General features: G+C 41.2%; 1 protein-coding gene across 1 annotated transcript in view; it reads right to left on the bottom strand.

The window, feature by feature from the left end:
- The window catches only part of LOC124776407 (pickpocket protein 28-like), a 175,007-nt gene that overhangs the window by 16,399 nt on the left and 135,100 nt on the right, over positions 1-23,508 (bottom strand). The window contains exon 9 of the mRNA XM_047251394.1: positions 17,972-18,078. Within this exon, the coding sequence (XP_047107350.1) occupies positions 17,972-18,078 (107 nt within the window). The remainder of the gene's footprint in view (positions 1-17,971; positions 18,079-23,508) is intronic.

Here is a 23,508-nt window from a genome sequence, read left to right on the forward strand (position 1 = left end):
ATGTGGACGTACTCCATAGTAATTACCGGCTTTGCTTATCTTCTACGTGGAGCGATGCTTTTATCGAGCTAGAGGACTAACCACTCATGAAATCAAACAAAACGAACAAACAGTCTCTGTTCCAGGTTAGGCAAGCAATTCCGATATTGCTGACGTCAGAGTGACCGTGGCGGTAAGAATAGACAGGGCTCTTACTATAAATGAAGTGAGTAAACAGATAGTTTGTCGTGTCTGCACTTAGGATAGTAAACCAGGTATTTTACTGGGAGAGGTCTGCATAAAATGCTAGTTTCATACAAGACCCATCTCACAAGAGAAAGAAAATGTTTTGAGGAACTAATCGTTATGAGTTCTTTTAATATACGAAAAAACTTCCAAAATATTACTGTAACTGCAGTCGTGCATCTGGAACGCTCTAGTTTACAAAGCCCGTCAACTTCTCAAGACGATTCCGGATGTATTCACACAGAACACTTATTACAGAAAGTTGAACCTAAATACCCTATATACATTATTCTATTACCATGCTAAAAGCCTGTTATCTTGCATTGTGTTTCAGTATGTAAAATACTAGCCACGACACGCAATGGTCTTTGTAACGGTGGGGTGGTTCGCGTGTGATGAGATAACACTACAGTACTCACCTTTGGCATGACTGTGTACAAGATATCTGAAATTTGTCTAATAAAGAAATCTCTCCATTTCGTGTGTTTATTTACAAACGTAAACAGGCTAGCCGATTTCCCTTTGTATGAGACGGCGTGTGCCAAATAGGTCCTATTAAATTCTATATTCTAATACTCTTCTGTTCGTGGCTTTTTCGCATAATATTGCACTGCTTGTGTCAAGGCTTGTGTGTATCGTGATGCATTGTGTATTTTAGAGCAGTTGCGAGCGCCGCGTAAAATTTAAACCACACTGAATCGCCAACGAAAGTGGTATAGGCATGCGTATTCAAATACAGAAATGTATAAACAGGCAATACGGTGCTGCGGTCGACAACGATTATATATAAGGCAACAAGTGTCTGGCGCAGTTGTTAGATCGGTTGCTGCTGCTACAATGACAAGTTGCCAAGATTTAAGTGAGTTTGAACGTCGTGTTATAGTCTCCGCACGAGCGATGGGACACAGCATCTCCGAGGCAGCGATGAAGTGAGGATTTTCCCGTACGACCATTTCACGAGTGTACAGTGAATATCAGGAACCCGTTAAAACATCAAATCTTCGACATCGCTGCGGCCGGAAAAAGATCATGCAAGAACGGGACCAACTACGGCTGAAGAGAGTCGTTCAACTTAATAGAAATGCAACCCTTCCACAAACCGCTGCAGCTTTCAATTCTGGCCATCAACAAGTGTCAGCGTGCGAACCATTCAACGAAACATCGTCGATATGGGCTTTCGTAGCCAAAGACCCACTCATGCACCCTTGATGACTGCACGATACAGAGCTTGACGCCTACCCAGGGCTCGTCAACACCGACATTGGAGTGTTGATCAGTGGAAACATGTTGCCTCGTAGGACGAGTCTCGTTTCAAATTTTATCGAGCGGATGGACGTGTACGGGTATGGAGACAACCTTATGAATCCATGGGCCCTGCATGTCAGCAGCGGACTGTTCAAGCTGGAGGGGGCTCTGTAATGGTGTGGGACGTGTGCAGTTGGAATGATATGGGACCCCTGTTATGTCTAGTTACGACTCTGGTAGGTGACATGCGCGTGAGCGTCCTGTCTGATCACCTGCATCCATTCATGTCCATTGGGCATTCGGACGGACTTAGGCGATTCCAGCGGAAAAATGCGACACCCGACACGTCCAGAATTGCTACAAAATGGCTCCAGGAACACTCATCTGAGTTTAAACACTTCCACTGGCCACCAAACTCCCCAGACACAAACATTATTGAGCATATCTGGGATGCCTTGCAACGTGCTGTTCAGATCTCCACCCCCTCGTACTCTTACGAATTTATGGACACTCCTACTGGATTCATGGTGTCAGCTTCCTCCAGCACTACTTCAGACGTCAGTCGAGTCCGTGCCACGTTGTGTTGCGGCACTTCTGCGTGCTCGTGGGTGCCCTACTTGATATTAGGTAGGTGTACCAGTTTCTTTGGCTCTTCAGAGTATACCATTAATTGTAAACAAAAATCGTGCATTTTGTAAACTTTTGGCGGCATATCCTTTTTCAGAAACTATCGTTCCACATTTCATTGTGTATATAAGTGAAAATGTATATTTATGAAACTTTTCGGACACAAGTGTTGTGCATTCACCGAAAACTGTGAACAATTTTTGTATATTCTGTACATTTTGGCAGCAATACCATTTTTGAAAATAGTTTTCCCCCATTTTTTCTAGTATAGCCAGTTACGTGTTCGGAGCAATATTTCCAAATTTTTCTGCTCGTCGACCTGTTTCAGTGTCTGAAATATTAAAGTTGGGACGGAAACGTAGCTCTCACGAATTCAACTATAACTTTTGCTCATAACTGTCAAGTCGTGTTGCCTTTGGTTTCCCACTTCAAAGAAGATAATGTCGTCGACATTGTTACATTGTCATGAGAATTTGTTACTGAGCATACCTCATCAAGCGTTCGAGAGACACAGTTATTTTCGAGAAGTCTGTAAACATTATCGCAGTTTTTTTAAACATATTTTCTTGGATCTTAAAAGGAATAGGCAATCCATGTTACGTAACGGATGCTGAATTTAAAATAATATCATAAAATTTAATTTAAAGTTAATTATTTGGTTTTGTGGTAAAAATTGTAGCAGTCTGTATGCAGCACCACTGTGAAAGACAATCGAAGGCGCTTTATGAGTTGTTTGATATTTGTAAGCAACTGGAAATCATTGTGACTGTTGTTAAATGATCGGAAGCTGCTTCGAATAGGTGCATGGGACAAAATGCTAGGATTCACGCAGTTGAAGTAACAACTATATCTCAAATACTATCATCTGCAACAGAAGCATAGATTCTGTCACTGCTCGCCGATTTGACCGCGAGTGGTGTGTCACTAGTAAGTTCAAGCGCCCTATACAAAGGAATATCTTAGGTTATACACCCAACTCTCTAGTCCACAAGTTTGTTGTAATGACTTCCACTGAAATAAACTGAACCAGTTTCCTGTTAAGAAACCTGATGTTTTCATGTCAGGGGGAGGCAAACACAGAAGGGTAGGCATTTGCAGTAAAACGATGTATAATGTTCTGTTAGGGACATGGCACAGGACTAGGTGCAACACACCGCAAATTGTGGCACACATTAGAACGAAAGGTGCCCGTTGTCTCGGATCTGAGGTCATGTTTGGGTCATTCCAGTTATTGGCAGAGAGAGTTGAGAAGATAAGCCTTGCTCACAAAACGAATCCTAGGATCTGCACCATTGTCCCCAGAAATGATTAAGTGCATCTGGTTCTGGGCCAAGTAGAAGCCTTGATCTAGAGATTTCAGAGGTTCTGTAACAAGCTAAGTTATGAGTACCTGCGCTATATGGTTGGTTATTAGTAGGGTCGAAGTAAATGAGATAGGGGTGCCCAACAAATTACAGGTTGCTACCTTGGTGGCTGATTGTATTTTGAGTGTTTTTTAGTCTAGGTGACTCTTCATCCAGTACAGATAGTGACAGCAGTAGGACGCCCCGATTTACTGGGGTACGATTCAATGAAATGGTCCCCGCAAACGAAACGACTGAAATTCCAGTTCTCAACTGCCGAAACATTCACAACATAAGTTCAGAATTTTAAACATGCAGTGGAGCTCATCATAATACTTGGCAGGACTTTTTAGACATTCGCCGTGTAACAGAAGTTTAATATATTTTTTGATTCGGTTTTGAAATGAAGGCATTCATTTTATGTGCGCTGCAATCTTTTTCTGAAATCACAACAATTACTGCGGAAGCCTCAAGTTTTCGCAAATGTGAAAAGTTGTTTCGAAGTGCAAATGGTCATGTACCTAGAATAAATACTCCACTCAGATTTAAAAGAGTTAGAACAGAGAAAAATCTTGTCAACGCTGCCCTAAACAGTATCAGAAGCTATTAGGACTGATGAGTGATGCTCTCCAGAAGTCGAAAAAGCTGCCTAATCCAGACTGTTTGTGCAGCAGACACCAGGCTTTCATCATATTGTTAGTGACTGCATGATTCGAAGACTTCGCGCTGGAAATTTCAATGCTGTGCGCTGGATTAAAGGACTGGATATCCAGTTGTGAAGCACAAACATTACTAAGTTTCTCGTCTGTAAATATGTATGTACTTATATGTAACGCTGACATTTCTGTACTAGCCAAACGCTAAATAAATAATTATTACTCTATGACACACCAATAGCCAGGAAAAGAAAAAAAAATTAAGTATTATCAGAAACCAATTACAGGTTAAAAATATTTTGAAACAAAAACTATTGCTAATTAAGTCAAATTTCCTTTTGTCAAGACAAGAAAAATTGTCAATACATTAAAGAGAATCAGTTCATTTGCAAATATCATGTCTTCCGTAATAGAAGACTATCTTCCTTTTCAAGGTTTAAGACGGACGAAGTGTGGCTTAAAACTAAGCAACTAGTTTTAAAAATGTACAGAACTTTCTCACTATAAAATTCTTTAACCGAAGAATTAACAACATCCCCAAATAGCTTTAATGTATTATTCAGCACTTACATATGTAGAACTCATAATATTTACAAACACTGCTTAAATCCAAACCTCATGTCTCACAATATAAAAGCAAAAAATAAGGAACTGCTCAGAGCCGTTCCTGATACCCGTTCCTCCACGTGATTCTAAACTCGTTCACTACATTAAAACACCGACCGGGAAACACGTGTTCCTAGGCACACTATCCTCTAATTAAAATACTCTCCCCTACGCCCGAATCTGACAGAAGTCAGATTTTTTTTTTTTTGTGAATCTAAGTAGGCAGGACGGTCAGAACCAATTTGGAAAGCGTGTAAGGATTTTGTATGATAGGTTGTGCTGAGAAATAACTGTTAAGGAAAAAATTCGTTACTTTGCGCCGTTTCCGAATTAATTAGCACTGAAGTTAGCCAATAAGCCGTGCAAATTCAAGCAACTCGCCAGATACAATTAGTTGTCCTCAAAGCGTAGATAATAGCCCCCAGACTGCTAAGCCTTTTGTTCGGGTTCGATCATTACTACCAGCCCACGTCCATTTGCTGTAACGTTTTCAGGAAACCAAGCAAAGAACACGTTTGATGACCATCTCTGGGGCGCCGCTTAAATCTGCGCCCGATTCGGCCTGATTGACTAAATACAATGCTAAATAACTCGGAAACGCACAACGAATCGATTTTTTTCCTGAACAATTGTTTCTCATCACAACCTACCCTGAAATACTCTCACAAGCTTTTCACACTGTTTATGACCACCCTGTATACTGAATGGATAGGCTAATGCGAAATAAAGATGGTGTATTCGTCGCAGTAGACAAGAAAATCGCATAAACCATGATCGAAATTGAAGTTCAAGCGAGATTGATTGGGGAAGACTATGTACCAAGGGTGGGCATCAATTTGTAATTATTTCTTTATATATATCACTAAAATCTCATCCAGATGTAAGCGAGATCTTTAGAGATAACCTCAGTTAATTAGCACATATGTTGCCCAATCCGAGTCATAGAATTATCATCGGAGGAGACCAATCATCTAACAGGCAACTGATAATTTACTGTTTTTACATAATGAGCGTCTCAGGACATCCTGTGCAACATTACTAAATACCTTCTCTGAAAATTACCTTGGTCAAGTAGTTCGAGGGTCCAGTCGTGATGAAACTGTGTTGCACCTAATGGCAACAAAGTGACCTGACCTCTCTGAGGATGGCTGTAATGAAACTAGTATCAGTCGTCATGTGGTAGTTTTAACTTCAGTGATTACGAAAGTGCAAAGGGCAACTAAAACAATTAGGAAGGTTTAACTGAGTAATAATTTAGGTAGAGACAGGAAATTCTATAGAGGCTTCCCGCGCGAATTTAGACAGCCAGGTCTACCTGTTGTAACAGCATTAGGGAAACAACAGCAAGCCAGACACTGTCTCTCCAAGTAGCTTTGATTTCTTGAGTTGTAATGCAGTGGATTGCATTGTTATTGCTTCTTTTCTAGTTAAAATTGAATTTCACGTGAATACAGAAGTATTATGCCGTTGCTCAGTGGAACAACGTTGCCCACAAAACCCAGGTCTACCTGTTGTAACAGCATTAGGGAAACAACAGCAAACCAGACACTGTCTCTCCAAGTAGCTTTGATTTATTGAGTTGCTAATGCAGTGGATTGGATTGTTATTGCTTCTTTTCTAGTTAAAACTGAATTTCGCGTGAATACAGAAGTATTGCGCCTTTGCTCAGCGTAGCAACGTTACCCACAAAACCCAGGCTGCTATGTATTCCCGTTTCCCGTAAAATGTCGCTTGCTAGCGCACATCGGTATCTCGGTGCAAATAAGCGGATAAAATAATTTTTCGTAAGGCAAGAGTACGCACAGAATATTTCCTTTTTGAGGTAGATTGCGATTTGAAAAATGAACATGTTAAAGAAGCATTAACAAATTTTTCGCAAGTTAAATCTATCCTTTTTTGTCGTTACTTATGTGTTCTTCGTTAACATTAAGTACGACGCTTCTGTACTTCTCATTAATTGGTGAAAATAAATGAACGTGGTAACAGACTACGTACTTTTGCTGTTGAACCTGATGGTCTTGTAATTGACCCAACTAAAAAAAAAAAAAAAAAATAGGGAACTGAATACCAGGGAGTCACCAACTGATAGCCTGGAGCTAACCTACAGTCAGCCTACAATACTTTGCAATACTTTGGTTGGATTCTTCAGCTTCAAACTAAAAAGAAAGTGACAGTAAAGTATGACATAAGGAAACTAAAAAAAAAAAAAACAGTAAAATATGAAATGAAAGGCAAACTGAACGAAAATCCCAAAGCACTGTCTGATGAAATGATGCCCATCAAAAAATAAATGTTGCAGCCTGAAACAAAGGAAAGGAAGTGATGGACGAGTGACGAAATATTACAACTACTGAATGAAAGAAGAACATGCAAAGCAGATCCTGTGGGTAGAGAACAATGAACAAAGTTATCTACGGGAAAATCAGAGAAGTAAAAGAAAAAGATCTGAAAGCATACAGCTCAGATACTGAAACTTTACAAGCTGAATATCACAAGTCCATTATTTATAAGAAAGTAAAAGAAATGACTGGGTACTTTCATACAAGACCGTCATCTACGTTAGTAGACAATGATGGTAAGCTGATCATCGTCAAAAACGAGAGAACGCAAGACTGGAAGAACAATTTGGAAGCATTTTTTCATGACGACAGACCAGATTCATCTGAAGCCACTCGAGAAATAGGACCAGATATTACGGCGGATGATGCGAGATCAGTAGTAAGAGCAATGAAAGATGGAAAAACAGCAGTACCAGATGTGATGCATTTGGAAATCCTTCAATTGTCTGATGAAGAACAAACAGAAAGTTCGACATCACTGTTCAATAAAATTTATAATTCGGATATCCTTCCTCAAATATGCTATCAATCAATTTTGATTCCCCCCCCCCCCCCCCCAACCCTAAAAAAAAGGACCAGGAGCCAAAAAAATGTAGTGATATCAGTACAATAAGTTTGACGAACCATCCCCTGAAAATGTTTCTAAGAGTTATTCACGAAAGAATCTACAAATTTTGCGAAGAGTAGATGGCACCTACAGCGTTTGATGTCATAAATGCTGTCGGTACTCGAGAGGCTCAGATCTCGATTCAAATATTAATATAGAGGTACAGAAACGTGACTGTGACAACTTCGTCTGTTTCATTGATTACCAAAAGGCTACTGATAAAAGTTTACAAAACGGGCGAGGTACTAAAAATCGTAGGATAGATGACAAAGACCTCTCGATCGAATTTGACCTATAATCGTAAACATCTGCTGCTGTTTGTAAAAAATGAGACACTTGAAACAGTATAAATATTCCGAGCAATGAGACAGACCTGTATTTTGTCATTATTGATCACGATCCTGCCCTGAAAATATCGAAGAAGGATAATTTTGGAATGGAGATGGGCTGAACAATATCCTCTACGCTAATGACCATTTAATTTCTGGTGACAACTTAAAGTAGTTCAATATTTTCTATCGCCAATCAGGGAAAGCAGTAAGCATAATGGCATAGCAATCAAAATTTACGATCATCTGCACGAAGACATATTGAATTGCCATCTAAACATTAATCGTAAACTTATTGAACAAGTAAACGAATACACACGTCTGGGAACTAATAGTAACAACCAACTGGATAACGTGCAAGAAATCGAAGTCCATATTGAGAACAACAGAACTACTTTTTAATGAGTAATATGTCCCAGAACCATCACCTCGCAATCGAAACAAAATTAAGATTTCTACGTTGCTACGTATTTTTCGCCCTTCTCAATGTAACTGAGACTTGGTTTTTTAGCAAGAAGACGGTCAGACGACTTATGGAATCTCGGGTATGGTTGTACAGGAGTATGCATAGAGTGCCATGGACTGGTAAAATCACTAACTCAGGAAAAACGCAGAAAACTGCATCTCGGTCATGTAATGAAGAACGGAGACAGGTATAACCTGGTGCACAACATTCTTTAAGGAAAGATACATCATGATGAAAGAGGACGAGGAAGTAGAACAGCCGGCTGCAGTGGCCGAGCGATTCTAGCCGCTACAGTCTGGAACCGCGCTGCTGCAACGGTCGCAGGTTCGAATCCTGCCTCGGGCATGGGTGTGTGTGATGTCCTTAGTTTAGTTAGGTTTAAGTAGTTCTAAGTTCTAGGGGACTGATGACCTCAGAAGTTAAGTCCCATAGTGCTCAGAGCCATTTTTGAAGTAGAACATCTCGGCACGGAAACATAATAACATTAAGGACATAAGCTTCACACACGAGTGAGGAACTTCTTTCAATAAGGAAACTGATTTAGCTTTGATGATCACCAACATCCAACACGGATAGGCTCTAGAAGAAGAAAGAGACAAATTGTACATCACCGAACTTTACATATAACTGCTGGTTTCAAGGGAAGAGAGAATCTCTTGTACTGTATACGAGACCTGTGTACGTAAAAAAAAAATAAAATAAATAAAAAATAAATAAAAAATAGCCTTGACGACCTTATTTCTAATATTTATGAGAGGAAGAGAGAACTTGATCAAGTAGTTAATACTGAATCTGTTTCACATTTAGTCCTATTGGTAAGAGATATGTATGCTCTGACCCTCAGGAAATAACCAGTGACGGTAAGGTTTTAATGGCGAAGTCATTTCTTACAGAACTTTGCAAAATAAAAACCTTAATAGGAGTGACGTGCAGGCCACTTTGTCACAGTGTTTCGCGTCACGACAGATTCGTTGCTAGTAGTAATGATGTGACGAGTCTGGGCGCCTTTGCACTCAAGTACACAATTCAAGTATGTGATTCCACTATTGTCACAGGCAAGGATAGCGGAGACTTGACCTTGAAGAGTGTCAGCGCGGGTTGCGTAAACGCCAGGGTTAGTGACAACAGCCAACGACCTTGACACGGATGCATGATTTCGTCAGTGACCTTGAATGTATATCATCAAGATGGTAGCTGGCAGAACAATTATAAAAACATGGCAGTAAGTTTAAAAATTAAAGTTGGTGGTGGTCAGTAATTTTAGAAACATTAATAATTGCGGATGACAGTGAGTTTAAAAATTAAAGATGCATCCTATGACAGTACATGATGGCGGTATCTGATTATTTCTCAAAAAAAATTTCTTAATCATAAGCGCACACAAATAAAATTGATGCATTATTTTTTCATACAATTAATGAGTTATATATAACATGTATTGCCTTCACACATTCAAACAAGCACAATAAAACTGGTCACCTCTGTAGCAGAATGACTGGTGTCACTATCTTTGGTACAGAAGGATACAGGTTCGATTACCGGTACCTGTTGATGTTAATCTGAGGTGGGACGTCTGAAATGGGGATTCACTCAGCCTCATTATAAAATCAGTCACCATCATTTTTCAGGTGATAATGGCCCTAAGTTACTGTGTTTACCTTAGCCAGAAGCATAAAAAAGTTTATCAACCTGTGTCAGTGTGTGCTGTTGAACAGTAGAAACTATATGGGCACTTGGACTGAATAAGATGTATGTACACACTGCTTGATAGAAAGTGGTTTAATGGAATGAGAAACACGTCGAACAGAAAAAAAGTGGTAGAACGCAAATGTGTAAACTTGTTTTTACCTTACAGTAGGCTAATGCTGAATCAAACAGCAACGACCCCAGCCAGTCGGTGGTGGCACAGAGGGCGGACAGCAAACAAGTGTCTGACAATGCGTAATCTCAGACGTGCCTGTCTTATCGGCGTTTGTCACAACAAGAATCTTGTGAAATCTTAATGTTGGTATCAGCTTTTAACCACGAATTAAGTCATCTCGCAGACTGCTTGTTTAGATGCGTGCTTATCGGAAAGGTTTCTCCTTTATACTTTCATTCGTGTTAGTTTCTTTGGTGTTGAATCAGAATTTTACAGCAAATTCTGCTAGTTAACACTTATGGGAGCTAAAAATGACAGCTTTGAAAAAATAAGTATTCAGTGCATTGAAACTGCTTCGCTAGAACTGACAGCAATACAAAGGGGTTCTAAGCCCGCTCAAATACTTAAAAACACAGGTTCTCGCACTTTCTGTGTATAAAAGTGAAGTTCCTAGGGCAAAATCGCACTATATGTAGATTATTGAATGTTTACCTGAAGTGTATGATAGTTATGATGAAACTTATTCCACGTAGGTAATTCAATGATTAGATATTTCCCCATCCATAACATCAAGAGCTTATAAAGAGTATCATGCGAAGAAGGTATTCAAGAAGCAACCACTTCAGCTTCCCATCGAAGTTTACGAGGCCTGTTGAAAATCAAGTGAATGCTGTTATTAAAAACCTAATGACATATGTAACTGCCCCACAACAGAGATCACACACATGTAATGGAGACCTGGAGACCGAAGCATTTGCTCCTCAGCTTGGTATAATACGGCACACATGACGTTTAAGCTTTGGCAAGACTGAACTCGCTGAGTGAGCGTTTTGCTTGTTGCAGCAAGTCTTTTCTTGCTGACATTCAGTGCATTTGACACTCAGCTAGGTGTAATATGACATGCACGTCAGACGTTGGCAAGAATGAAGTTGCTGTCTGAGCTATTTACTTATTTGTAACTGTCTCATATATAATCTGAGTACTATGACGTGCATCTCAATTAAGCACTGGCAAGACTGAACTCACTGACAATGGACTTTGTAAGCACCAACTTGTCTGTACTTGTTGTATTTCAGTGATATATTTTCTTCTTGGAATATGCAAGCAACTCTTCAAAAAAGTAACATATGTTGTGTTTTAACAGTGTTTTAATTCTTACCTATTCATTAATTGCTGTAACTTAGATATGCTTTTTAAATTAAACATTGCAGAATCTATTGTGTCTATCATCAAAACATCCGATCATGAAGAAAATTCGATACATTTAGCAGCGCTCCCAAAAATGTAAATCTGACATGCAGTAAGTCTTCCACTTCCTGATTCCTCCTAAAACACATTCAAATCGTTCACGAAGCCTCTTCAAATTTCCTTTTCCAGATATTTGCTATACATATTTCAGACCTTGCCATATCTGTGAACGCAGCTTTGTTGTCTTTCATAAAGCATGCTTTTTCTCATTCAGTGTTGTAAACTCTGTATGCAGCTACAGATAGACCAGTGACTGTCTAAAATAGAGACGATCAATCGCCGAGAAACTCAGCATCTCAGCCCCTAAAGTGATAGAAGAAGAAGGCCTAAGTCTCTCGCTGTTTAACCATTTACCTGTTGCACTGTGAATATGTGCTTACAATCAGTTCAGTTGTTGAATGAGCATTACAGTTTTAATACATGTCTTTCAGTTCTGTTCGCCGAAAGATTAGTTGTAAAAATCAAGTGGTTTAATCTCGATGAAATATCTGTGGGAAACTGGGGTTGTGGCAAAAAAGGCAAACTGAAGCAAACTCTGTACTCGAAGTTGTATTTAAATCCACTTCTCATTTGCTACAGAGATTAGAATAGCTTTTCTGAAAGAAGAATAAAGACAAAGACAAACAAAACAATGTATTTAGAAAGCAGAGGGCAGAGAAGAAGATTATGATGAATATGATGTTGATCAGTATGATGATGATGATGAATACAACGAGGATGAATACAATAATGACGAATACAACGATGATGACTAAAACGATGATGAGTGCAATGATGAATACAACGATGATGAATACAGTGATGATGACTATGACAACGATGAATACGACAATGATGAGTATGACTATGACGATTATGAATATGATGATGGTTATGATGATGTTGATGATGATGATGATTATGATGATGATGACTATGATGACGATTATGATTATGATGATGCTGAATACTATGATGTATACAATGATGATGGTGACGATGATGAACATGATGCTGAATATTACAAAGGGTGTTCAAAAAGTTTTGCGCAGTCGTCTCTAATTTTTTTATTTTCTGCAGGAGGAGAATGAAATTTTTTGTCAACATACCTGGAAGCATTTAGCTATAAGCTGGTATATAAAAGTATTTTCTTTTATTTACAGTTGAGCCGTAGGGGACCGTGAAGTAGATGTCAGGCTGTGACAACGGTCGGTGACGGAGTTCCTCTTCAAGACTGGCGATGACTCTGCCACAGGAATTTGCTCCCTGTTTATGGGGAGGACACAGTGGATCGCAGCAGTATCCAGCGGTGGTTGCAGAGGTTTAAAGAAGGTGATTTCTCTCTACTGGACAATCCACGATGCGGTAGACTATCGATGGCAGTGAGTGATGTTAATAAGGAGAACGTTGATCAAATCATCCAAAATGACAGATATGTGACAACACGATAGCTTGCTGAAATGACTCGTTTGCCATTGGGCAGAGTGGTATCCCTGCTACAGTCACTAGGGTACAGAAAAATCTGTGCACGTCGGGTGCCTAGATTATTGACAAGAGAAATGGAAACGATAAGGAAGAATATGTGCGAGGGTCTCATGAAGACCTTCACTGAAGAGTGGAAACAGTGTTTGACGGTGTCATTACCCAGGATGAAACATGGCTTTTTTTTTCGAATCTGAGAGGAAAACCCAATCCACGGAGTGGCATCATCCGGGTTCCCCTCGGAAGAAGAGACCAAGACTTTCATGAACAGCAGGCAAACAGGTGATGGCTTCCTTCTTCTGGGATCAGTGCGGTGTCATTTTCATTGTATTTTTGGAACCTGGCTCCACAATTAACCTGGACCGTTACTGGTTGTCATTGGACAAGCTGCAACTTGCCATCGAAGACCCACAGACCACAGCTTCAGGATCAGGTCATCAGACTACACCATGACAATGCCAAACCCTATACAGCCCTTACGAAGCTGCAGAAAATCAGGAAAAGGGGTTAGAAAATTGTTCCTCATGCTCCCTACAGTCCAGACTTGGCTCCGTCTGATTTTTACCTCTTTGGTCGTCTGAAGGCTCACCCGTGCGGTAAAGTATTTGATAGTGAGAAAGACCTTGTTTCCTGTGTCAAGTGATGGTGTAAAAGACAATCCCCATAATTTCACCAAAGTGCATTTATATCATGGAAAGAACGTTGCGCCAGATGCGTCACAACTGATGGGGGCTACATTGAGTAGGCTCTATGTATAGCTAAATGTTCGAAGTGTGTTCACAAAAAATTTCATTTTCCACCTGCAAAAAATAAAAAAGTTAGAGACGACTGTGCAAAACTTTTTGAACGCCCTTTGTATGATGGTGATGAATAGGATGATGATGAATATGATGACGATGATTATGATGTACATAGTTGGAAGATGATGATAACGGTATGATAAGGAAGAGTCATGAAATAAAATTATATGAGACATGGGGAAAATTTGCAGCATAATTTTTTTGTTGAGCCAAAAGACAAAATGTGTGATTCACTATACAGTACCAGATTTGGATGATGGTGCTTCACCAGGAGTTTTCAATGGAGATGATTTAATAATTGACAGTCTGAGACAATGGTTACCAAACCACAGCTCATGAGCTCTATGCAGCTCTTTGGTCCCTTCTTGAGAGTGGTTCTTCCGGAAAATACACATGCGGCCGTTTGCGGAGAGTGCGAATGAAACTTCATGGCCCGTGCGAGTCTATTTTGAAGCGGCGTTTGACAGGGGTGGAGGTGACAAATCACGTACATTTCCTGCCACCCACACCACTTTTGCCGCTTGTGACAGCAATGTCGAAAGTGGAGGGGGGAGGTAGTACTTCGAAGTAAAGCGTGTGAAATAATTTTTAGCGTGCTGAAGCTGATGAAAAATAAAGTAGTTGAAGGGATATCCATTTATCTGAAAGGTGTGGGTTTCTTGTGAAGTGTGACAAAAGCTTGTTATCTACCGAAACAAGGAAATCGGGTTTTAATGATCTAACTCATTTGGAAAGCAATTTAATACTAACTCTTAGTCATAAATAGGTGAAAGAGACAATAATAGTAACGAAGAAATATGAGCTTGTGAAATAACAAATAAAAGTACTTCTCGATATCAGTGGTTTTCTTATTTCTGCTTTCACATGCTTCCTTGTTGTGTCGTTATTAGGCGACTTCTCTGAAGCAAAGATACGGTTTGCTATTCTTTCCTTATACGGATCTACATATTCAAGTGAATTCTCATTTTCGTGCGTGGAATCGTCTTATAGTTGCAAACCAGGATATCTTCCAGTTAAATAGTATCAATAAAGAATATCGGTATTACGTTTTATTCAACGAACGTCAAGCTTAACTAAAACTTAAAAGCTGAAATAAAGTTCATTAAGTGAATTTTAGGGACCATTCTCGAATGAAAAATGTCTAAGCACGAGAGAGGTATACTGAGATAGTATGGACATGCGGACAGGATAAAGGGTAGGAGATAGAGGATAAAAGTATACAAGGACTGATATTGGTGGGAAAGTTGAAAGGCGTCGACCTCAGTAAAAGAACCTCACACAGACTGAGGACGTTTTTAGCAAAGCCAGCTTAGGAGTACCCTAATTAAGTAAATAATGATGCAACAACCTATATAGTTTGAGTTTTAAGAATTTGGCTCTCAGAAGAAATTTCAGTCTTTGCACTATTCATATTTGGCTCTTTTGACTAATGTGTTTTCCGACCAATCTCCAGTAAGATATCTGGAAGAACTGGATTATGTAATGTATTGTTTAAAATTAAACCTCTTAAAAAGAGTTACACAATGTAAGATATTCAAAATTATGGAAAAATTCTTAAGGCAGCCAATGCTAATAAATAAAGATATGACCCACACACACAAGTAAATTCCGACAGAGGCTATAAATATACGTATATCATTAAGCCTGAATAAGATGAAATTTACAGATCACTAGCGGTTCCTGGTCATGCGTTATTGTGGCTCAGTCTGGTTACATGGAATAGAAACAAAACAGAAAGCACACAGTTCTGACATGTATGGGACTTAGATATACGTATTAATCCGTTTCTCTACCCCTGTCTCTGTGCAGCTCCACCTCTCCATTTCATTGTCCACCTTCTCTTCCTTCCCCTTCTCTCTGTCCACCACCTCCTTCCACCATTGGCTGTCCATATTCACCTTCCCCTCTCTCTCCATATCCTCCTGTCCCCTGTCTCCGTCCATCGCCCCCTTTCCACGTTCTATCCCCATTTCCTCCCATTCCTCTATCCACTTCCTCTTGCCCCTCTCTCTAACGTTGAGCCTTGCTCACTGTTATTGCATATTCTGATTCTGTAGTAGTGTTCTAATCATGAGCGAATAATCCATAAATGCGACTTTCCTTTTTGCTAACAACGTTTAACTTTTATGTACTTTGTATATGCATATATTTATATATTAAAAATATATAGCCTCTGTATATTTCAAAGTTCATCAGAGTATCGTGTAAAAAATTCAAGGAAATCGGTCACGAACTTTTCGAGATTTTGATAATAACGTTTCGTCTTTACACATTGCGTATTTATTTGAGTATAATACGTATAATAAACACTAAAATAGGAATATAAAAACGCACGTACTCGAATTCAATGCGTCACTTTCGAAGCAATCGGTGAAGAACTTTCACAGCTTGAATAATGTGAGCAAACGAACATTACCTTTTTATACATATTCCCCATATATTTATTACACATAGTTTATATATTATATGTGGCACTCTAGTAGCTATATAAACACATGCAGTATTCGAATGCAATTTCAAAGCAAACGGTGAAGAATTTTCGGACATTTACGAATTTGTTTAAACGAACATTTACGTTTATATTTCTATAGGAGATTATTCACAGATGATGTAAATACGGTCCTGGAAGAGAACAATTTCAGATCCTAATTCAGTTGTGCCTAATGTTGGATGAAGAAACTTCACCAGGTTTGGTCAGAGGATAAGATGCGATTGAAGGAGCGTATGCGGCATGCAATTCAACTTCCCGTCAGACACGTTTTTAAGTCATTGACTGAAGAAAAACAATTATTCCGACAGAAGACTGAGATAGACCAAAATGAAGACGTTAAAATCAAAGAAAACTATGTATTTATGAAAGCAGAAGGTGGAGATGATACAGGAAAAGAAGAGGGTGATTACAATGAGGAAGATGATGATGAGGGGAAATTATAATGATGATGGCGATGTAGAAGAGCAAAATGATTGTGAAGGGGAAGAAGTTTACGATTGGCAGAGGGTCTCCAAGAAACTGTCAGCAGATATCGTGTGGAAAAACCTGAATGAATTCGCATAGGTGAAACGCAGCCTGCTGCTTGATTGCCTTGCGGATGGAAGGAAGGGGCACAAAGGGCTTTAAAACCATTTGTGACATATTAATTTTAAATCCACTTTCTTACAATCACCAGGTTCCTTGACAAATATATAGAAATTATCTTAACTAAGAAAAATGTCAACTGAAATCAAACGGAATAAGTATCAGTTGCGAGACTACCGGCTAATCGAGATGCGAGACTGGTCAAGGTATTGAGACACCATCTCATTCTAACCAACAGAAGTAAAATTACGTTAGAGTGCGTGTGATAACAATTGATCAAATTTACATCTTGGATGCAGCCCACTATCCTCAAGAATCTCTTTTCTCTAAACGTAATTAATTTTAAATGGAATGCAATCAACTCTCGTTGATTTCTAATGGCGCATGTGTCCAATCCGGCGAGCAAAGTGGGCACCTCAAGGTAAATACCAACAAAATCAAATCGATATGAAGCAAAATTTCACAGGAAGGTGTCCGAGATTCAACGAATGTACATGCACTTAGACAAGAACTGACCGTTCAACTTGCCCCACATGTTGACAGCTCAGGACTTCTTGGACAGCAGGAGTTTTACTACCGGTTCCCACTGTCTCCTCCTCACCGAAGCCGGCCGCGGTGGTCTAGCGGTTCTGGCGCTGCAGTACGGAACCGCGAGACTGCTACGGTCGCAGGTTCGAATCCTGCCTCGGGCATGGGTGTGTGTGATGTCCTTAGGTTAGTTAGGTTTAAGTAGTTCTAAGTTCTAGGGGACTTATGACCTAAGATGTTGAGTCCCCTAGTGCTCAGAGCCATCCTCACCGAACTCGTCGTAAATTCGTGTCACAGTTCAACTGCGTTGACTTCTTGAGCATCATTCAGCTGGAATTATCTTCACGTCGTTTTAGAACGAGATTCATTTTGGCTGCTCTGTGCAACGAAGTAACCTACTAAAATTCACAGTTCTATTCTGGGGAATTCTTAAACGAAAGAAATTTAAAATTATTCTAATAAAAATGGAAACCACAAACAGCAATTAGATAACATTCCTCACAGAAACTGAGAATCTGTAATCTACTTGTAGAAGTAATTGCTTTTTAAATTACCTATGAGTGAGTTCCAATTATAAAGCACGTCTCGACGGTACCGCAGTGTCAGCAGCTCCTGCAGGTAAACGTGGAGGATGGTCTGATTGACAATCTGTACGTCTCCGCTGCAAAAATAAATTATAAAACAAACTTAAAAGATTAAATACGTATATGAAATATAAGGGGTGCTCAGAAAGAAACGAGCCGGAGTCTGGAATGCGCAAACCAGTGACAGTGACAGGAGGGTAATATCGAGGCTTGTGTAACGAGGTGTGGTTCCGACCAGAGTGTGACAGTTCGCAGCTCGTCGCTAGAGGGCACGTGTGCACGTCACGTGACTATACAGATCTAGCAGCAGTCTGCATCAATCATCCAATGCTGCCAGTCGCATTGCAAACAGTTATATGGAGCCGTCAAAAGAAGAGCAAAGAGATGTTGTTCGTTCTCTGACAGCAGAAGAATTAGGAGGAACGGACAGTTATCGGCGAATGTCACAAGCGTACGGCGAACACTGCATGTCCCTTGTAACGGCCAAGGCGTGGCACAAGCGCTTCGTTAGCCGATGATGCACGGTCTGGAGCACCACACTCCATTACCGATGACATCGTCCAGCTGGTGGATGCACTCATTACCCAGGACCGCCGGGTGACAGTGAAAGCCATAGCCGTCGTGTTCGGACTGAGCGTCGGAAGTAAGGCACACGGGATTAGCAGAGCGGTCTAAGGCGCTGCAGTCATAGACTGTGCGGCTGGTCCCCGCGGAGGTTCGAGTCCTCCCTCGGGCATGGATGTGTGTGTTTGTCCTTAGGATCATTTAGGTTAAGTAGTGTATAAGCTTGGGAACTGATGACCTTAGCAGTTAAGTCCCATAAGATTTCACGCACATTTGAACATCATGAAGTAACGACTGCCCATGCGCGAAGTGTGTGCCCAACGGGTGCCCCACAGTCTTCAACCACACCAGGAAGCTTGTCGAATGGCCCACTGTCTTGCGCATCTGCAGAGCTATGCTCGGGAAGGGAATGCGTTCGCGGCACGAGTGGTGGCTGGAGATCAGTCATCACTTCAAATTAGAATTAAAACGGCAAAGTCTCCAGTGGAAACATCCAGGGTCACCACCACCAAAAGAATCCAAGGCCATCGACATGAGTGCAGGAAAGGTCATGCTGATGTTCTTCTTTGACCACGATGGCCCCCTTCTGATTCACTTCCTGCATCATGGGACAACAGTGAAAGCTTGGCGTTACTGATAAACCTTGACTACCCTTCGTCAAGCAATCAAACAAAAACGATTAGGCAATCTCACCTATGGGGTAATTCTGCTCCACAGCAATGCAAAGCCTCAAACGGACAACACAGTCACGGCACTTCTGCAGAAATTCAAATGAGAGGTTCTCGGCCACCCTACATACAGTCCGGACCTCTCTCCCTGTGGTTATGCTATTTTTGGTGCCCTTAAAAAGGCTCTGAGGGGCAAACGATTCACCTCGGACGACGACGTCCAGCTGTACGTGCGGAACTGGTTAACATCGCAGCCGTGGGAATTTTATGAGACAGACATTCACCACCTTGTGTCACAGTGGGACAGGTGTCTCAACAGCCAGGGTCAATACTTCAACATACTGTAATTATGCCTCTGGCTCGTTTCTTTTTGAACGACCATTACATATTGTGAAAGGCACAAATGTCAGTTACGGAATTATAACTCATCACAAAAGCACAGCTGGAAACGTATGCGTTACTTTTATGGAGTAATGTGTTACTTTTATTGCAATAATTACAATAGAATAACAGAACGATGTGCTTAAACACTCACAAATTTTATGTTTCTCTTTAAAAAAAAAAAAAACAGTTTTATATCGAATGTCGAAATGTATGTCAAAGTATCTAGTTCCTACGGAAATGCTTTACTTCTAAACTGGAAACAGAAATTTTATGTGTGTCTAAGGGACTGATACCCTTCTTCATAAGTTTCATTTTCGACGCTGCGTGGGTAGTTAGCGTCATCTTGATTGTTTCTGCAGGTGTTTTCTTGGGGCGTGGAGATTTACTCCTTCCCAGCGCCTTCTACCACTCCGTTACACAAAGATCAGATCATTCTTAATGCCAATGGATGTAGTTTGTATTACCTTTGAAGGCAACATGCCAACGGCCTACGCGCAATGGTAAGAAGTGTTGGGATTGTTTAGAACGTGGATGGGTGATGGTCCAGTCTGCCGAGCGCTGTTGGCAAGTAGGGTGCACTCAGTCCTTGTGAGGCAAATTGAGGAACAATTTGACTGAGAAGTGACGGCTCCGATCACGAAAACTGACAACGGCTGGGAGAGTGGTGTGCTGACCACGTGCGCCTTCACAGCCACATCCAGTGGTGCCGATGTCTGAGGATGACACGGCGGTCGGTCAGTACCAGTGATCCTTCCGAGGCTGTTCGGACGGAGTTTAGTGTTAGTTACATGAAGCCAACAGAGTTCATTACTGCGTAAAATACCTTTCCCACACATTGAGTTTGGTTTATTCTGGTGCATCCAGTAATGTATCATCGGTAGATGAACAACTGCCATAAGAGGGACACACTTCTTCAACAAAATTGGAATGTCCGTCAAGGGAAAAAAATGTAATACACACACCGAGGGGACAAAAGTCATGGATACCTCCTAATAGAATGTCAGACTTCCTTTTTCTCTGTGTAGTGCAGCAACTCAACGTGAAATGGACTCAACAAGTCATTGGAAGTCCCTCCAGAAATATTGAGCCAAGCTGCCTCTGTAGTCGTTCGTAACGGCAAAAGTATTGCCAGTGCAAGATTTTGTGCGAGAACTGACCTCCCGATTATGTTCCATAAACGTACGATGGGATTCATGTCGGGCTATCTGGATAGTCAAATCATTCATTCAGATTGTTCAAAATGTTCTTCAAACCAGTTACGAACAACAGTAGCCCGGTGACAGGTCGCATTTTCATCCATAAAAATTCCATCGTTGTTTGGGAACGTGAAGTCCAGGAATGGCTGCAAATGGTCTCCAAGTAGCCGAACATAACCATTTTCAGGAAATGAAAGATCGGTTCAGATCGACCAGAGGACCCAGTCCATTCCATGTAAACACAGCCCACACCATTATGGAGGCACCACAAGCTTTCACAGTGCCTTGTTGGAAACTGGGGTTTATGGCTTCGTAGGATCGGTCCCACATACGATCGCTCCTATCAGCTCTTCCCAACTGACATCGGGCTCAAGGCCAAGGTTTACAAGTCGTGAAGAAACCAATCGATATGATCAATAGACAAGGAGAAGCGATAGCAAAGACCTCGCGTCGGTCATCTGCTGCTATAGGCAATTAATGCTAGATATTGCCGCACTGTTCGTCGTACAGTCACCATTGGTTTCAGCGATGGTTTCACGCTGTGTTGCATGCCTGGTAGCAGTGAAAACTCTGTGCAAAAAACCGCTGCTCTCGGTCATTAAGAGAAGGCCGTCGGCCACTCAGTTGTCCGTGGTGAGAGGTAATGCCGGAAATGTGGTATTCTCGGCACACTCTTGACACTGTGGTTCTCGGAATATTGCATTCCCGAAAGATTTCCGAAATGGCCCTTCATTCGACCATGACCACGTCAGAAACCTTTTCACATGAATCACCTGAGTACAAATGACAGCTCCGCCAACGCACTGTCCTTTTCTACCTTGTGTTCGAGATACTCCCGCCATCTGTATAAGTGCATCTCGCTATCCCATGACTTGTGTCACCTCAGTGTATATCAGATTTGTTTATTAAATTTTGCAAGCAAAACTAATCGAAAGCGGAGTAGCGTAGCGATGTTGGGGAATGTTACCCGAATCTGTCCAAACGTTTCAGAGTCTTGCTGTTCTTGTCCACGTTGGTTATGCCGACTTAAATCACCACAGTAAACAGTCACATCAGCGGAAGCTCAGACTGTGCTTGTTTTACAGTTACATAAGTGAGTTCAATGAATATCTGCAGTTTAAAATCATCAACCTTCATAATTGTTCATGAATATCAACACACGTATCTCGCAATGTTTTGGTTGTACCCCTTTTCATTGATTACACAAAGCTCCGATGCTGGACAGGACGTAGGAGGGCACATTTACTGAGGATATTTCGACACTCCGATCTGCTAATCGAACGGGTGTGAATTCTCAGGGGGCTCTAAGTTTCATGACACATTCTCTGCATAGAGAGGAATACACTCACCATACGATCACCAGTATTTGCCAACGATACTCCAAATAACTTACCGAAGGAATTACGTTATCTGAGCAAACATATCCGGACACCAGTTAGTGGACATTAATTTGGAGAGTGTCCACCTTTCATCTTTAAAACGGCTTTAATTCTGCTGAGGACACTTTCAGTGAGGTGTTAAATGTCTGTGGAAGATTGACAGCCCATTCCTCCTCAAGAGCCGAAACCAGAGAAGGTAGCGGTGTTGGACGCTGCGGTTTTCAGTCTGGGTTCTTAGTTCAAGGTCATGCCAAAGGTGTTCCTCTTCGTTTAGGAGGGGATTCTGGACAGGCCAGTGTATTTAGGGAATGTTGTTGGCACAAACCATAGCGTTAACAGAAGCTACTCTATGAAAGGTGCGTTGCCATGCTGATGCAATCAATTATCGTCACCGAACTGTTCCTCCACTCTACACAATACGCAATGCTATAAATTGTGTCCATGTCCTCCCCCGTTTAGCGGTTTCTCAAAGGCAATAAGGGGACCACACCCTAATCACGAAAAACAACCCCATACCGTAACACCGCCTCCCCTGTACTTCACTCTCGGCACTACACGTAACGGCAGGTGCCGTCCTCCAGCCATTCGCCGAAACAAACCCGTCTATCGGGTTACCACAGGGTATCACTCTAAATCACTCGTTTTCAGTCATCCAGTGATCATTGGTGTCGCTCCTTAAACGGCTTCAAGCCTTGCCTAGCACTGACTGTAGGGATGTGAGGCTTATGCGGAGCTGCCCGACTATTGCATCCACTTCTATTCAACTCCCTCGCACAGTCATTGTGCTAGCTGGACTGGAACTCGCGATTCCTTCCGCTGATTTCACGCAGCTTTTTATAACCACCATCCACTACGCTCGACTGTCTCCCTCTGTCAGTACATGAGATCTACCTGATCTTGGTTCAGCTGTCCCTTTGCGTTTGCACTTCCCAGTAACATCACCCAGATTCCACTTGGGCATCTTTAGAAGGGCTGAAACGTTCCTGATGGTTCCAATTTCGAAGTCACTCCGCTCTCCTGATCGACCAGTTCTGCTGCTGGTTCTTTACTGTTATACTGAGGCGTCTGTCTTCCGTGACATCTAGTGGTAAAATTCGCACTACATAAGTGTGTCCGGACATTTTTCATCACCTGGGGTGTATCTGATCTGCCGTCCCACTGGGTTGGTTAAGTCTATCTAATCCACAACATCACCTACATGTACGTCTACAATATACTGTGCAAGCCACTAAAGAGTGTACGGCAGAGGGTACACCGTAACATTATTTACGGTTTTCTTTCCTATTCCCTTCGTGTATTGAGTAATATAAAAATGA

Source organism: Schistocerca piceifrons, chromosome 1 (assembly GCF_021461385.2).
Source record: "Schistocerca piceifrons isolate TAMUIC-IGC-003096 chromosome 1, iqSchPice1.1, whole genome shotgun sequence".
In the NCBI taxonomy this organism is placed as follows: domain Eukaryota; kingdom Metazoa; phylum Arthropoda; class Insecta; order Orthoptera; family Acrididae; genus Schistocerca; species Schistocerca piceifrons.